At 42.9% G+C, this 18416-nt stretch overlaps 1 protein-coding gene across 7 annotated transcripts in view; it reads left to right on the top strand.

Annotated features, from left to right (window-relative positions):
- The window catches only part of KCNMA1 (potassium calcium-activated channel subfamily M alpha 1), a 705800-nt gene that overhangs the window by 613875 nt on the left and 73509 nt on the right, over nt 1-18416 (top strand). For 4 of the 7 annotated variants that reach the window (XM_081267517.1, XM_081267513.1, XM_081267515.1 and 1 more), the window contains 2 exons: nt 2842-2928; nt 7296-7389. In XM_081267517.1, coding sequence (XP_081123643.1) covers nt 2842-2928; nt 7296-7389 — 181 coding nt within the window. The remainder of the gene's footprint in view (nt 1-2841; nt 2929-7295; nt 7390-18416) is intronic. The other 3 variants (XM_081267518.1, XM_081267514.1, XM_081267516.1) reach the window with 1 other exon arrangement.

The following is an 18416-nucleotide window of genomic DNA, read 5'->3' as shown; positions in this document are numbered from 1 at the left end:
AAATATAATTCTTCTTAGATTTTTCACCCTAACCTTTAAAAATGTAACCTAGCTTGTGGACTGCACAAAATCCTATTTTAGGCTACAATTTGGTGACCGACCCGTGAATGTGACAAAGGTGAGAAGGCAGCTGGGAGTGCCAGGGACTTGGCAGGTTCCATCCCTCCTCTAAGGATTGTCCCTTACACACATGTAGTGCACATGCTAGTGCTGCAAACAGGGTCACGTCTGGCCCGAAAACCTTTCTCATCTGATGGGTTTCAGGAGTGGGGAGGGGAGGGAAATTGGGAAAGGTTATTTTGTTGGCCTCTATAACTCCCCTCCCTGCCAGTTTGACTCAAAGAGAAAATTATCTCCTATCTCCCACTACCTTCCAGATCTCCAAGCTCCATTACAATATTTCAGGAATATGCTTGTATTTCTCCTTTCAATTGTGCATTTCCTCTTTGAATTCCCTTGTTCATCTCTTGTGTCTCATCTTTAAGAAGCTAATACCTAGTGATCTTTGACTGAGACTTTGCTTTGCCCTTGAGGCAATAGAGACAGTATGTTCAAAAAAAAAAAAAAAAATGAAAGAAAGAAAAAGGCCAAAGGCAACCAGATCTCTCAAAGGAATTTTCTACCCAATACTGAGCAGGACAGTATTGGGCAAGTGATTATAGCAATTCCAGTGAAGATATAAAAAAACAAGATTCTAGATATAGGGTGCTTTGGTGAATGTTTGACTCCTACCAGGATCTTTGGTAAATGTTTGACTCCTACCAAGATCTGATGTGGCTTATAGTTTGAAATTGGGGTGAGGGTCGTGTGGGTGCCATGGGTAGGTACATCTTGTAATTTGATTCTAGAGGATCCATTCAGTGCATGGTATTTCTATAGGGAATTTCACATTCCAGGTCATGTGGATTCTGTTAATATATTTATATGGCATTTTTCTCCCTCTCCCATGTAGGAGCTGAGTTCTTTCATTACTCTGTGTTGATGGACTCAAACTTACACAATTCAGGTTTCCAAGGCAGTGAATAGTGCCAGAAATATACCCTGTGATTAACTTCTACATAACCCATTGTTCCTTAAAGTCTCCCTCCCCATTCTCCTATTAGCTCCACAAAAGCCGGAAATGAAAAAGCACCAACAAGCCCCCCTTCCCTGCCCCCATCAGCCCACCATGGGACGGGTGTTCCCTGCCCCTATTAGTGCAAGATGGGCCACTTGGAAATCCTTTTTCATTCTCATTTTAATGTAATGACAGACTCCTTTTATAAACCTCAACCTGGTTTTTCCCTATTTTTCAGCTATAGGTTGTGAAGTTATCCTGCTGGATAATGTATATAAAAATTTGTGCATTTAGAATTTTATATGTTTGAGATGTTGATCATTGGAGTCACTTTTGAGGCACAGCATCCTTTATCTTTTTATTTCTGTGTATTAGTATCTGTTGCGAACTTTACAAAAAATACCTTCATGGATTAATTTTATTGATAATGGTGCAGCGTGTTCTTGGTGATACGTGATACCCCAAGATTGTCAGACCAGAAACACTCATTTGAAATATATCCCTGGTATTAAGCTCTGATATTGGGCTTCCCCCTGCCCTTCTTGGCAAAGACTTTGGCTCTGACTTTCCTTATCCCAGCCATGCTTAGCTGCTCAACCTCACTGATGCTCATGTCATATTCCCATTGTGGAATTCATCCTGAAACTGCAGCCAAGAGCTCCTTCTCAACAAACACCAACGCCAACTCGCAGTATGGGTTATTTATCTGATATATGTTGTTGTTTCTCCATCACTGCTTAAGGGAACTCACATACCTTCTCACCAGTCCCATCCATGTGATAGGCAGCCAGGGGTCTGATGGTCTACAATTACAGGACAAGAAACAATCCTCTGAAAGTATTCCATGCTCTAATCCAGGGATTGCTCTCATTGACCACATTTGAGCCCTAACTAGCCCAGCCTTCCCGGTGCAAATCGGGAAGTCATGTCAAAGAGGTTTGTCCTGAGAATTTTGTTTATGGTGAATTGCAGAAGGACCATGTTACTGTGACTTTCATGATTTTTCTTAGGGTAAAGTTTGACAAGCCCACAAGAACTAGAAAGAACCCTGATAGATGTCTATCCTAGCAATTTTGCCCTCACCCTTACCTTCAATTTTAGTCATGTAACATTCATAGCCTGAAAACACACACATACTTTTTACTCACGATGCAAAATACTACACATGACTCTCTCTTTGTTTGTTTTTGCAGTATTGGGATTGAACCCAGGGCCTTGTGCATGCTCGCAAGCACTGAGCTACACCCTAGTCCTACATATCATTCCTTCTAAGAAGTGACAAACCCATGACATTTAAGTTAGGCAGCATTCTGATCACCCAGCAAGCTGGCCAAGCCAGTGGCCTGAGATGAATAGCAAGATAACACTGAGGGAGAAGGACTTGAATAGAATAATTATTCTGTAGGATTTCTTTCAGTATTTTTCAGGATATAAGGGATCTGATCCTGCCGCTCAGCTGGGTTTTGTGTTTGTATTTTGGGGGAGTAGGGTGGGGGATCCTGTATATTTCTGGAAATTATTGCAGAAGGATATGGTCTTCTGAATTTTCACAGATATTATCCCTTCTGACGTTGATGACAAAAATGCAGCAAAAAGAATTTCAGGAAGTCATCTGGGTATAAGAATAGAAATAAATATACCTGCAATTCAGCCATGAGGGAGAAACCTCCATTTTAATCCAAATCGATGATTCTATTCAACATTAAAACTGGTTTGGGACTTTTGCAATGAAAAATTTCACTAAGGATTAATTTCCGTTTTCTTTTCTCCTTATTGTTTGGCAGTCAAGGCTGAAGCTAGATCACGCTATCACAAAGACCCATTTGAGTTCAAGAACGCAACTCCCCATTCTCGGCTTGTGACTGAGCCAGGTGAAGGAGACTGGGATTTCTCCCAATTTTTGATAACTGTCCTGCACCCCTCAGTGTTCCATTTTAACAAAACGAGCACGATTGAAAGAGAGAGATGTACTACCATGGATTTCAGCATGCATTTAGCTTATTGGGCAGCAAAATATCAAACAACAGAAAAGCCATAAAAAACAATAAACAATCATTAAAATGACCCCATCCTCAAACTAGCAGCTTGCTGCAGACTTTGGTCAGAAGCCCTGTTAGCTAGATGGCTTTGTGTTCAAACCACTTTGCATGACTCTTACTCTGAGTGATTCCAGTGTGAAATGACATTACTAATGACCTGCTAAGTGTGTACAGATGTGGATTTCTCCAGATGTGGTGATTAATAACGTAATGGAGATAGCTAGTTGACTCATGTTTACGGGTTGTTTGCCTTTTATTTCGTTCCTGAATTTATTTGCTTTGAACTATTTTTTAACTTCAGCCAACAAATTCACCTTTAAGTCTCAAGGGGCTTCATCCCCCTGAATCACACTGGGGAAATGGGGAAGAGGGAATGTGCCCCAGGCTGGAGCTGACCATTGAGTCCATCACATACAGACACTGGGATGTTTAGGAAAGCTGAAGATGGTAACCATTGTCACATTTCACTTCAAGGACCTATAAAGAGACACTGGTGAGCCCTTACTCAGTGTTTGCAGCCTGGCTAGGCAGGTATTTCTTTAAAAAAAAATCTAGTAAACTATATGATCATTTTGAAGTAAGCCCTGAATCCTGGCCAGTGTTTCTGGAAGATGTTGCCTTGCTCTTGCTGGAAAACAGAAAGCTGACGAAAAGCGGAATGAAATGTTGTTACAGATGTTCAACTCTGCATTAAGGCTGTTGGAATTACCACCACATCTTAAATCAATCCCCAGAACATTGTCTGGAGGTTATGTCATTGAAATAATGAATCCTCTTTAGTCAAGTATAAGCAAACATGTTAAAACATCATTGTAACTTTAAATTAAACTCCAGCGCAAACCAGGGGATCTGAAGCCTCATTAGACTTGCCTGACATTTTTCTAGCGCAGAGTCTTCCCAAACTGTAAAACTGTTAGATTCAGTGCCTATTAGACAAGGGAGCGCTGGGAAGTTACAACAGAACATTAAGTGTTATACTTAGGGATGTGCAAAAACAAGCCCTTGAATTTTATGAGTACTTGGAGACTGGATGGAGTTCAGCTCCTATAAAAATTCCATGTTAGATTCCTGAACTTGTTTGTGTTTTAAAGAAGCTGGTAAGTCAGTTTCCTTTAAAGGTTCATATCTTCATGAGTCTCCCACTGCACGGAGGCAAGGGAAAAGGCTAGAGACAGAGGTGTATTGCAATTAGCCAAAAAGTAGGTTAAATACGAACCTGTAATGTGCGGCCCACTACTTCAACACATTTGTCTTTCATGAAAGTGTGTAAATTTAAGTCTCCCTTTTAATTCCATTTTTATTCCTCTCGTGTAGTCACAGAAGCCATGATATGAAAATTATAGTTTATAGCTTAACTAAAAGTTTTCTTAGATATGCTTTCTTTATAGAATCCTTATAAAGGGTAATAATTAAATATGGTTTATATCCTCCTTATGAAGAAGAAATCATCCCTGATTCTCTTATGAGACCTGAGCCAGATGCAGTGGTCTCCATTATACAACGTTCATATACTTAATATGGAGACATTGTCCCCCATCTCTTCAGGGAACATATTTCCAGGCCCCAAGTGCAGGAGGAAAGCTTTGAACAGAGTTTCATTTCAGAGAACAAATTCCAGTTTAAATTCAGTATGATTATGATGGATGATCTCTACAAGTTGCAATGAAAATAAATAGCTTCCTTGCACAGAAGACGGTGTAACCTCGCTACCAAAATGAGCTGTCTGTCTAGAGCTGGCTAACAGGGATTAACTTGCAAGTTCCCCATCTGAAGATCTGTGCAGGTAAACAGCCAGTGACAAGGTATAAGGATGATGGGCACTTAACCAAAGGGATTATCTGTTGAAGGCCTAGTGCCAACAGGGAAGCACAAGGTGAGCAGAAGAATCCAGAGGCAGGCCCGCGAAGGTGACTTTCTGTCTGTATCTAACTAATAGAGACTTGTTCTGGAACAACACAACCATAGCAACAGCTGGGGGCCTCCAATAAAGCTAGCCATAGAGATTTGGTTGGATGAAAGAGCTTTTTGGGGTATTCCATATGGAATCGTAAGGAAACTTCTGTGAAAGGGGACAGAACTTGCACTCTTACTAGACCTGCTCACATGCACATACACAAAGACACATGTTGTCAAGTCTAGCATGCTGACCAACTAATCTAGGTCACCCCAGACACAGCATAACAGTGCAAGTGGCCCATAATAAAAGGTGACCTTCTATTACAGATGAAGTTGGTACAGTCCTTTCTACTCTATACTAAGATGGGAAAAGGGTAAAAGCATAGTTACATGTGCACATGCATGCGCACACACACGCACACACACACACACTTCTACCCCGTTATTGCCTCAGATGCTCAGTCCCCTGTCCTGTGAAAGGAAGATGAATTCGGGTCAAGCTCAGAAAGCCTGTTTGCTGCCGAGAGATGCATATCAACTCTAAGTGATTTTTTTCAATACCATTTATGTGGCTTGTATTTATTTCCTTTAATCTTTTAAGTGCTGTTTAGTCTCTGTGTGATTTGCTGTGGATACTCATTTCTGATAAGATGCGATATCCTCCCTGCCACATAGTCCCTGCCTAGAGCACTAAGTGACTGATATGGTCACAGCCTGAGTAGAGCCTCTGGCAGAACAGAGAGGGAGGGAGCAGGAGGTGGCGGGAGCAGCTGTGGGCGTTGGCAGGTGCATTCTTGCCTTTATTTCTTCTGGGGTCACCCTCACCTCACACCATGTTCTTTTTGCCTTTTCCCGTGTCAGCCAGAATCAGGCAACCCTGGATTAACAATACAGTAGGGGAGTGTAAAAAGTGGGATACTTTGGCACAAGTCTGGAGGATTGTTGGATCATTATAATATTTTTCAGAATCATGTATCATAACCTACTAAATTGATTTAGTGTCTTCAGGAAAGCACCATAGAATGCATGCTCTGATATGGGTCCTCCTGGATAATACCAAGTAGCTAAGATGGCCTTTACTTGCCATCTAAGACTCATACACTATTAACATATATGAAGCCTTTTTTGACGTTGTCACTGCTAATATTTCTCTTCTTAGCTTTAAGGTAACCTCCTTGCATTCTGAGTTTCAGAAGTGCTTTCTCCTAGTCTGTGTTGCAGTCAACTATAAGAATCCAAGGATCCTATTTTTCCTTCTTGACATTACAGCTTTAGCCTGCATTGTGGGGGTTGGGGAGAGCAGGGCTAGAATTTTGCCACTGATGCCCTTGGGTGACAGGCTGGGTACACATCTGCTAATTATCAAGCAGCTCTCTTAAAAAGAAGCATGGGGGCAGACTAATTCATCTACAAAGCTTATTAGTGGGTGTCTTTGGGCAAGAGCAGTAGAGTATGCTGTGTTGTTTGTGAGTGAAGCTTCCCATTGCTTAGCGATCTGTGTGGTTTAGACATTTGGAAAACAGCCTTTGGTTCCAGCCCCTTCTGCAGCCCTCCATCCCTGCCTTCCACCGCATCATCCCAGGTATCATTCAGTAGCAACCTCCTCCTCCTTTGGTGCTCTTCGGCAACCTGGCTCTCCAGCCTTGCCAATCCCGGTCCTTCAGTCTGAATGGGTTAAGCAAAGACCCCATGTGCGCAGCCGCAGTGCCCTCTCTCTTGGCAGCTGGAGGGATAAGGGCCGAGTTGGGCTGGGGATTCTTGAGTCCACATGTGCCAATGTTCCCAGTCACCACTGATTGGAACATTGGCCCTGAAGGCCTTGAATCCTGGCCTCTCCCAGGCTTTCTCTGGTCTGCAGGGATTAGGAACCAGTTAAATTGGTTCATGGGGAGAAGCAGCGGGCTGGTAGTTATGGTAGTTATGGATGATTTTGGTTACAACAAAACTCATTCGCTTATCAATGTAACCAAAATTAAAAATAACGATTGACGGGTCATATATATGTATTTCAGTATGCAGATGAATCACAATTTTTTTTCCTTATGGCAGGGCATTGATAAACTGTTTGAGTTGGCTGTAAGTGCATGTTCAAAGGCTGAAGCATAAAGAGGTGTTGCTTCGACCTTCTCTATGGCTGGCCTCTTTGACTAACACATTTGGTCTTTGTCATTGGGTCCTAAAAGACAGCCATGAATTCCTAGTGAGTGACTGAGGCCTTGAGTGTGTGTCCTTTGATATCTTGCCTGTATTTCACAGTCTGCCCTCAAACTATTCATAATCTCATGAGCTGCCTGTATTTCCAGTTGAAGATGAGCAGCCGTCGACGCTATCACCCAAAAAAAAACAACGCAACGGGGGCATGAGGAACTCGCCCAACTCCTCGCCAAAGCTGATGAGGTAAGAAGGGGACAGCAAGGCCCCTCTCTGCTCCTTCTTCCCTGCCTGCCCCCTCCCTGCACATGCCCAGCCTCCCTCCCCAGCCGCACAGCGCAGCGGGGGAGGGGAGCAGATCCTTAGATGGCTTCTTAGAGGCTGCAGTATTTATTCTGTCAGCTTGTCAGCAGTTAATGATAGAGCTGAAAAAATTCTGTCATGAAAAAACAGTTTGAAAAGCTGTTTGAAAAATACATAGGCTTTAAAGTCTTAGCTGTCACCATGTCCTGTCTGTGTGTAGTTCCTAAACAGCAGTGGCACTAATGACGGCAGGAACCAATCAGAGGAACTCTCTGGTTAGTTTGCCTGTGGCAAGTCTCTTTCTGCTCAAGTCCCTCCGAGGACTGTTTTCTGTACTTAAGGCCATATGTGAGATGTATCATCACAATCAAAAATGAACCTGAAGATTACCTTCCTTTTATCCTGTCGATTGAAATCAAATTTCTGTTAATTGATTTTGACTGATAAAAAAGTCTAATAATCTGTGGACTTGCCAAAGCAAAGTTCAAAAGTAATCCAGTTCTGCTCAGGCTAAAAGCAATATTAATTATGAAATACAGCATGCTTGTGCTCTCTCTCTCTCTCTCTCTCTCTCTCTCTCTTTTTATTCTTTCTTTCTCCCTCTTGATTTCTCCCTCCCTCCCTTCTTCCTTCTTTTTTTCCTCCTTCCCTTCCTGCCTTCCTTCTCTGTTGACCATGACCTCCTCTAAGAAACAGCAAGTAAACCAAATTTTGACAGAGTTCTACAGCTCTTTTTCTCTGTCTGCTCATCTCTCCTTTGTGTCTGTGATTCATCTATCAATCACAGCCCTCACTTCCTCTGACCGCCTGACTCTCTAGCACTTCATTGAAACGGGAGTGATTTCAGGTTTGCACTGCCCACCCTGAACGGTCCCTTCCAGGGAAACACCTGCCTTCCTCACACACTCCTTTCCTCTTTGCTTTGCCACGGGCCTCTCTCCTCTGTTTGATTATTGAAATACAGGAACAGTAATTTTTCATTCCCCACTTTTCCTTTGCATTCTCTTCTCCCTGGTCCTCCACGTGCATCAGTCTGGGACATGGGAAGGACAGGGAGGTCCTACTTTAGTGGTGGAGGACATAGGCTCTCCACTAGCTGAGACCACCAGCCCTATCTCCTGTGCCATTATTGCGGTCTCCTGATAGGTGTTGGTTTGGGCTTTCTCTCCCTTCCCCTCCTCTCAGCTTTGCTTGTGGACTGATTTCCATGCCTGTATATAGTGTAGGAAAAGGAATAAAATACAACTCCCAAGCTTCTCCTTCTTATGATGCCAGTTGTTAAACAAGCATTCGCTTCCCATTTATTCACCTTTAGGTAATCGTCTTATCTAATGCTAATAGTTTCCTCCATTTAAAGACAAGAGAAGCCCAGGCATTTTCCTTTGCCTAAATTTAGAGAAGCAAATAAATAAATAAAGAGAAGTCTGAAAAATCTGAAACCTTTGGAGCCAAATTCCCTGTCCCTGTTTGCTATGTAAAGTATGGCTCATTTCTTTGATCTTGAGTAATAATAATTCTGAGGAGTTATACTGTTTTCATATGCTTCAAAGCTGTGTCAAAGTTTTGCTGCTTAAGGGTACTTCTTTATTCTGTTGGCTCTTGGGTACCAAGATGACAGGTCTCCTGTACGAGGTGGAGGCTTTTTTAAGTCGTAGCCTTCAGCAAAACATCAAATTACCAAATCCAGGGTAACATACTTCTACACAAATGCCTTTCCTGTAGATATATTATACCATATATATTAAATACTTTAGTGTTACACGCTACATTTTATGTGCAATAGAAAGTGATGGTTTGAGGTAGCCTTCGGGGGACTTTTTTTCCACAAGCAGAAAAAGCTAGTGTATACTGTATCAAGTATGGTTTTTACAGGACTTTCTGCCCGAAGGCCTTTGTAAATAAGTAATGATCAACAGATTGGCTGTGGGTTTTTGAAAAGCATGCCTATGTCAGTTTGCATGATGGGGGAGAATTTTCAAAGTGGATCTTGCTTTCATTGCCTGCCGGAGAGGGGCTGAGGGAGGCAGTCATCCCAGGCTGGAGCTGTCTGCTCTGTGGTACATCAGAATTGCTAAACGGGGGTCAGGTGGTGAGCCGAAACTTGCCAAGCTACAGAACTTAGGTTTCTCGTGTGGGTGCCTCTGGGCTGCTGCTAGGACCATAGCTATAGTCACCAGGATGCTTCATCCTCTGGGCCCACAGTGGTCCCCATTGCAGCTTAGCTGATAGGCCAGCCCGACAAGTCAGGGAGTCTCACCCTCTCCTCCTTGACTCTGGTTTTCTGTATCCCAGGTGCTCAGCATACTCTACATACTATCAGAGGAGAAAGGACAGGGCCCCTGTTGACTCTGCATTTTCCTTCCCCTGTATTGTAGGAATGAAGGGTCCAACCCAAAGGCCTTTGGGATGCCCTGGAATATCTAGCACTGCCTAGGAGGTCGCTGAGGCCTATATTTTCCTCAGTGCCTCTTGCTGATTGGCAGAAAACAGGGGCTCGCCCAGCTCCTGTGGCTTTCCCAGGTCCCTCCACCTCTTCAACTGCCCCCCTCTACTCTTCTTAGGATAGGACTCCCAGGTCCTATTCCTTGTGACCTCGAAAATCTATAAAAGAAACTAATGACTTATCTGAAGTGGGTTTTTCAGCATGAGTTTGTGGTTCACGGTTTGAAGAGAATCAATCATTCCAATTGTGGGAAGGTTTTAGTGGCCTATGGGCAGTGATAGGAACGGCTCCAAGAGAAACCAGAGAGCCCAGAATGGGCCAAGTCGGGCTTTAATTTACCACCATGCCTTCTGCAAATAAAACAGGCTCCTGTGGAAGGGTTTCTTCTACATCCTCTGTGGAGAATTGCTTCAGGGATGCTCCACTAATGGTCTTCATGTCCCCTTTGTTCTGCTATCATGCTTCCTCTGGTCTTTTAGTGTCCCTTAATTCTCTGCGTGGTCATTAGGTGAACAGCCCTGTTTTGTGTCTCTGGATGCTGAGGTAGTGTGATTTTTAGTCATCCTGACAGAAAACAACCCTCACCGCCAGACAGAGCCAAATGGCAAGTGTCTGTGCTCCACGCCAAGCACACGCGTGTAATGATGGATAACCCTTGGCTCCACACCACTGAGGAGGAGTGAGCCATGGAGGTCCCCAAGTCCCTTACTCCATCAGACTATTATCTCTCCTCTTTATTGGTCAATTAATATGAAATTCATTAAGGAGTTTCTCCTAGGTTTCTACCTAAATCACCACGCACCTGTTACCTAGTTCTCCCTACTCAGTGGGTTTGTACATTGCAAGGAAGCAATGTCTTCACTGATGTAAGGCTCTGGAGGGAAAGGCTTGGTCTCCAAGTGGCTAAATGAAAGGATTATTAGCTTGGGGCCTAACAGATTCCATTTAATGAAGGCTCTCGGGCTGGAATTGTGACTCAGCGGCAGAGTGCTCGCCTAGCACATGCGAGGCCCTGGGTTCGATCCTCAGCACCACATGAAATTAAATAAATAAATAAACAAATAAAAATATTGTGTCCAATTACAACTAAAAAAGAAATATTAAAAAAATGTTCTCTAGGACGGACGTGTAGCTCAGTGATAAGATACCTGGCTAGCATGTGGGAAGGAGTCCCTGTGTTCAATCCCCAGCACCAAAGACACTCTCTAGGAAAGGAAAAAAAATGGTCCACTGAATGCCATTTGACTACAGTTAGAGCAGATCCATAGATTTCCAGAATCCCCATGCAGGATCACATTCAGCTTATCCCCTGGACCCTTCAAGGAGTTTTATTCACAAGTTTTTCTTGGGTGTGGAGAGTATTTCTGCAGAGTATAGATGGCATAGAGTACATACCCAGGTTCAAAGAAAACCCTAAAATGCTGTGCACCTCAGCTGCCTGCTTCTATTCCATTTCTTGGATGAATTCCCACCCATATAATGTTCAGTGAGAGCCTGCTGTGTTCAAGGTGTTATGGAAGGCCTTTGAAGGATCCAGCTAACATAAAATGACTTAGACCCCTGTCTTCAGAATGGTGATGGTTCAATGTTGGAGATAGATAAACGTATACAGCAAAATAGGGTAAGAATGAGTATGAGATCTGTTAGCATGGGCTGAGAGAGAAAAGCTGGCATTCGCTCTGGTTTGTGAGGCTGAGTTTGGTTTGCAAAGGAGGTTTCATTTAACCAAGCCATGTAGGAGAAAGACATGCTCTGCTAATGGTAGTACCTGCTCTGTTTTATGGTTTAGCAGGTGACAATCATCATCCCAAGAATGTGAACCCATTGATTCTGAACCACAACTGTATGAGTAGGTATTATTCTTCACCCCCTTTTACAGATGAGGAACCTGAGGCACAGGGATGGAAATTTCAGTAACTGTAGTTAAGTCTTCATTAGGAAGATGGAGGAAATAGGGGAAGTGCTATAATAAGTGGGCTCAGTGTGGCTGGAAAGGCCACACTGGGGAGGCATCACTGGAGTTGAAAATGTCTGAGTATTCTGGCATCCAGTCTTGAAGGTTTTGCCTGTCATAGGCATTAGGGGAACATGTGCAGGATTTTGATGAAGCAGTACTGCAATGTTTTGTGAGGATGGTTGTCAGCAGGGTGAGAATAGATCTGGAATTCCCCCATGAAGGTCTTTCTGAGACCTTCAACACAAGGTGTGACAGAGAAGGCCCCCGGAACCCCAGCCTCTACCAAGCACCTGTGCCTTGAGGGTTTGCTATGGAGTTGTGGACCAGGCCTGGGCTGGAGAGTTTTCCCAGGAAGAACACATAGAATTCCTGACATCGGTCTTGAGGCACAGAGTAGAGAAGCATAAAGCATAAGGCTTTATGCAGGATGTGTCAGGTAGATAATTTACACAGAGAGTGAGCTCTCAGCTGGGCCATCGAGGATAAGTGACCATACCCCAAACAGAGAAATTGCACACTTTGAGGAGAGTTGCGTGTTGTGAGACCCAGGAGCTATAGACCTTAGTTTCCTGAATGGGGAAGGAAATAAGATTTGAGAAAAACAGATTATCCTCTTGGGCATCAACTGATCATTAGGCGAAATAAACTCATATTCTTGTTAAGTCTCATTCCCTCTCTTTTGACTCATACCTTTCATGGGGACTTTTTGTTAGAAGCTCCCACATTAGAGCCAACCAGTGTGACAGATTCTGGTAATAGAAAATGGCAAAATGGCCTGAGCCAACTCACAGTTGAGGGCAGGATGCCACCCTCCCAAGTCCTTCCCCTGGCCAGAAAAAGACGGAAGGCAAGGACAGCTTAGCTGAATAAATTCACCTCCTAATGCATAAACTAATAGCATATGACAGTCCCCCATGGGACTGGAGGAAATCATGGGTATCGTGATACAAAGGCATGGGTGGACTTGACACAGGTCCTTGGACAAGCTCATGCTCAGCAGAGGGTCATTATCTTGTCATCTTCTTTCAGAAGCATCTTGTATAATCTCCTGTAGGACTGAGGGACATGTCACTTCTCCGAGGCTGTCTCCTAAACATAAAGGCAGTAATTTACTTCTTCCTCCAAGAATGGTGGATGCTTAACAAGAAATGATGTATTAGAAATAGGAAACAAAAATGCAATTAGGTGCTGAGAAGCTGTAAAGGAGCTTAGTTTTCCCAGGGTGGCCAAAGCCTGGCCTGAAGGATTTGTTAGGGTGTTTCCAGGAATGACCATCTGGTGGGAGATGGGGGCAGAGTGGCGGGCAAGGTGTCTTAGGGACAATGATCGTTATCAGGATGGGTGGGTGCAGCATTGAAGGATGAGTTAAGATAGGAGCCAGAATCCTGAAGTCAGGATCCTTGCAAAGTAGCAGAAAATAGTATTCATTTAGAAGTCAAAGACCCCCAAGAATGAAGCAAATCCAATTGGGACCCAAATAGTGCTGAACATCCAAATGTGAGCTCCCTTAAGGGGGACATCTGAGACAAGATAGAATCTCCACTGTTTGGCAAGGCAGAGAGTCACATGTGTGGCTTGACTGTCTTAAAAATTGTACTCAAGGACATAGGGACTAGATTCCAGGTTGTTTTCTTTGCAGTGGAAGACGAGATAGGGAGAAAGGAGAATAAACACTGCATTTTGATTTTCAGTGTCGCACAATACAAGTACTACTATTTAATTTGCTTATTCATGAGTATTTGCTAATTAGCTCATGGACATAGAGGTCAGCAAGAGAGTCAGTGTGTAGCATTCAGGTTAAGAATCCCTATGGAGTGTTGACACAACCCCACAAATTCCAGAGTCACCTAGAGTCAGACAGGCAGCTTGAGTATGCATTTGTCACCAGTTGTTAACCCTTCCTTTGCATTTCAGAGTCAGTGCTGGGGTGAGGCATGTAGGGAGTCTCCTTACATTTGCTTGGGCATATTTTCCTTCCTCCAGTCCTGACCTTGTTGATTAAAACCTTAGCCTCCTGTCCTGGGTGATGCTGGCAGTTGCTAACTTGGTAGAATTTACTGGAACCACATAGATGTTCCTTTTGGACACAATTTATAGGGTGGTTCTCAAAAGTTAGCATGTGTCAGAATCACCTGGAGGGGTTTGTTAAAACATTACTTGCTGGACCTCACCCCTGTGGAGACTGTGGTTCAGCAGATCTGAGCTGCTGGTTACAGAATGTGCATTTCTTTCAAACTCCCAGGGAATGCTGATGTGACTAGTCTGGGGTCAGCTTTGAGAGATCATCCCTTAAAAGCATCTGAACAGTGAGAGAAACTTGAAGCGGTAGGGTCTTTCTCTCAGAAATGTTCAGATTCTGCATTGGAGCACAAAGTAGTTGCTTTATTAAGACATCTGTCTTGACTATCATTTCCATCACACAGGATTCCTCCCTGCTGATGGTTATAGCAGCTGGCTCCAGGCAGCCTTCACTACTTAGAGAAAGAGTCTCTTTTCCCATCATGATACCCTCTGTTAGGAGGACTATTGTGTGGCCTAACTCAAATACAGTCCCTCTATGTGAAAAAATAGTGCAAGAATCCAAAACAAATTGTCAAAAGGTATCAAAAGTGAATGGACTCTCACTGGATGCATTTTCTGATCTAGTAAGTCTCTATTGACAATTTTAGAGTGTTTAGGCCAGGCATGGTGGCACATGCCTATAATCCCAGAGACTCCAGAGGCTAATGCAGGAGGATCACGAGTTTAAAGACAGCCTCAGTAATGGTGAGGTGCTAGCAACTCAGAAAGATTTTTTCTTTAAATAAAGTACAAAATAGTGCTGGGGATGTGGCTCAGTGGTTGAGTGCCCCTGAGTTCAATTCCCAGTAATGCCTCCTGCTCCAAAAAAAGAGTGTTCAGAGACTGGCAATCATTAAGATGCACCAATTGGGGGTTCATAACCCACTTCAATCTAATGTATGAAATATGATATGTCAAGAGCTTTGTAATGTTGTGAACAACCAATAAAAAATTAAAAAAAAAAAGATGCACCTTTTGTTAGTTTGGTTGTTAACTGCACAATTACTGGGACCTCCACTGGGTTCTGGAAATCCATGGAAGTGAAAAGCACAAGATCCCTGCCTTAAAAAAAACTCACACCTAATGGATGAGACAGCACAGTACTTCTTATCTCTGAAGGAACATCTCACACTTTTATAGGAGTCCTGAGGAAAGGAATTAGCTCCTATCTGTGTTTTTGAGGATATTGGCTTTTGATATAATAGATGCTCAGTAAAATTAGTATTGGCCACTTAAATAAAGACCTGCAGAGGAATGATAAATTCCCCTACATTTTATAAAGCTTCCCATTTCCTAGAGAGACCAGGGTTGGCCTCCTTCTGGGTGGGATTCTCACAATGACAGAAATGGCCTTATTGTGTAATGAAGCATGAGGTCAGTCTCAAAAACCAAGCAGGGCAATGGTCGCAGTTCTCAAACCACTGTGTAGCTTTCTTCTTTCATAACTCTGGTTGGTTGGTTACTTTTATTTGAGTGTAAATTTCTGAAGTCCAGCATTGAACCTGGGGCCACACAACTGGGATTTGCTGTACTTGCCTGTAAGGGGAACCTCTTTAAAATATAATACTGCCTTCCTCACAGCAGGTTTGCTGGGAAAGGGATTTGTGGTTTAGCTTTAGGCTGTTGTCTTCCAGGCAAGCTTTTTGTGTTTCTGCTGTAGCAGGGCATTTAGTTCACTTCCTGAGATTAATTGATGGCAAGTGGCAAACCTCTAAACAAGGAAGTCAGGCATGCTTAATTTCTAGCTGCAGACTTTGGAGATGGGAGCCGAGATGCAAGGAGCATAGATATAAAAAATTTAACTCACTGGGGCTTCTCAGTTGTTATAAAGCGGGGAGGGGGGTAGTATTCCTAAACTTTAGATGTTTGGCACATGACAGGGACTTGCCCAGTTTTAATTGATTTTTGAAACTCTCCTTTTCCCCTTATCCTGACAAGGGCTCCTGGCGTAATCTTCCACTGATTTTTTCATCAGGTGCAAGCAGTGAACTTCATAAATGCCCATAAGGCTGGTTTTCCTCTTTTTAGCTTATTACGCTGTGACTTGGGGTTCTCCAATGGACAAGCAAGGAGACTTCGCCCCTCTTACAGGTGAAAGGGTGTAGAGTGGTGCAGCAGCCTCTCCCGTTGGAGGCCTTGCCTTTGCTCACCTTGTGTGTCACCTGAGCAGTGTTACTTACCCACTGATTCCCATCCATATACATGGGTAGATAACAACAGAAATTGTCTACACTGTTACTGGAAAAGCAAATTACAAAATGTAAGTTTTAGCACAGCAACATTTGTCAGGGTTCAACTCATGGTTCTCTTTATCATACTAGCCATAGTAGCAGCCAGAAGTCATAGTAGGAACTCTTAATTAAATCTTAATTATTGAACTTCTCTATTTTGCTTGCTTCCTTTCACCAGTCAGAACTATAAATACATGAATGAGTCATAAGCTAAATATAAATAATAATATCAACAACAACAATAATAATACCTACTTTTTTAAAAAATATTTTTAGTTGTCAATGGACCTTTATTTATTTTGTATTTATTTATATGCAGTCCTGAGAATGGAACCCAATGCCTCAAACATGCTAGGCAAGTGCTCTACCACTGAGCCACAACCCCAGCCCTAATACCTACTTCTTTAAGACATGCTCTTTCAAGTTCTATGCTACATGCATGATCTGTCTTTACTCATGTATTCTTCAAATTGAATCAATTATGTACATAAGTTGGGGCTTAAGGACACTCCTGGGGAGGGCAGGGACATTGTCCAAACTCTTTAAGGAAGATACTGTGTATCTCTGACATCATTTCATGCGTTCCTAAAATGATGGTAGTTTGTGTTTCTCCCGTACGTGAACAAGTAGGACCTGAGGTTAAGAAGGGCTACAGGAACCATCATCCGAGGGCTATCTGGTATATGGTGTCTGTTTTTCTGCAAAGTAGAAAATTGTGTTAATTTTCTGGGAATGCTGTAACAAAGTACCACAGACCTACTGTTTTAAACAATAGGAATTAACTTTTTCACATTTCTGGAGGCTGGAATCCCAAGGTCAAGGTCTTTGCAGGGTTGATTCTTCTGAGGTTCATGAGGGAAGGCTCTGTCCCAGGCCTTTCTCTTTGACTTGTAGAGATCTATCTTCTCCCCATACCTTTACATGACCTTTCCTCTATACATGTCTGTCCAAAGTCCCTCTTTTTAAAAGGACTCTGATCATATTGGCCCACCTCACTGACCTCCTCTTACTTTTTCAAGATTAGATTGCAGTACACAATCACATTCTGGGGTCCTGAGGGTTAAAACTTCAACATACAAATTGTGGCAGAGGACACAATTCAGCCCATAATAATGATGAGGCAGCTATAACTCGCTTTAGAGAATTTCTATTATTCTAAAATAAGGCAGCACTTTGGAGAAGTCAAAAGTGACAAATGAGTTACGAATTACTTATGGTGCATTTTAGAGGAGTTGGGGATTACTATGTGAGTTGAAGAAATAAAGTCATTATGACGTAAAAGGCAATATCTAGTATTGGTCCTCAGTTGCAACCAAGTAGTCTTGGGGGATTTGCCTGGTAGTCTCTGGAAGTGTTTCTCCTTGGCATCCTGGGACCCATAGATATTGGAATGCCTCATTCAGAGGTCTGTGATCCTTCTTCCCATGTGCAGCAACTGCCTGATTCCTCCTGGCCTCCCCTGACCACAGCAACATTACTTGGTATGCCGAATGGCAAATGCTTGGGCTTTCTTCTATGAATATAAACTCCAGAATCCTTGATTCAGAAGCAGAAATCCCTGGAGGCAGCTGACTCGTTAGTCCCCACCTATGCTAGGGATCTCTCTGTAGCATAAGTCAATGTAAGGCACTTGTAGTTACTACAGGAACAGACATGGTAAAGAAACGTATCCTGCTTGGCCCTAAGTAATCACGGATTCTTATGTGGCTGGAACAAACCACTTTCCAAGCTCCCTCCCAGAGAGAGGAATCCAATGAATGTAGGGCATTATTCGCCTTTTATGGAACGATAAAGCAAACAATCTTCAATGCATCTTATTGCACATCTTCATTCCAACAACCTTTCATCTCCTAGTCAGTGCCTTCTGGTTTTTTGCTGCTCGGCAGTGGTCGATTATGTGCAAAATCCTTCTATTTCTCTGCCCAACAAGAGCACACTACTTCAGACTCGAAAGATCTTCTAGGCTCACCCAACATTTGTAATTAAATGCCCACAATATCCCTAGCTCTTCTGCAACATCTCAAATGACAGAAAACCACTTGCTTGGGAAACAAATCACTTCACCTTTGAAAGATTTCTAATTTGATATACCTGAGTCTTTTATTCCTTAGGTTAGGCAATATCTAACCCTAGTCCTAACAGCTACTGGTAGATTAACACCAAAGTATGCAGTTTCCTCCTCACCTTTCAAAGCACAGATCAAATGCTACCTTCTTTGAGAAACCTTCCTTGATGCTTCTCAAAAACCAGGTAACAAACAGCTTCTTTCTTGACACTG

This window comes from Spermophilus citellus (genome assembly GCF_964194105.1).
Source record: "Spermophilus citellus genome assembly, chromosome: 15".
Taxonomy (NCBI): domain Eukaryota; kingdom Metazoa; phylum Chordata; class Mammalia; order Rodentia; family Sciuridae; genus Spermophilus; species Spermophilus citellus.
This window is presented reverse-complemented; position numbering and strand designations above follow the sequence as displayed.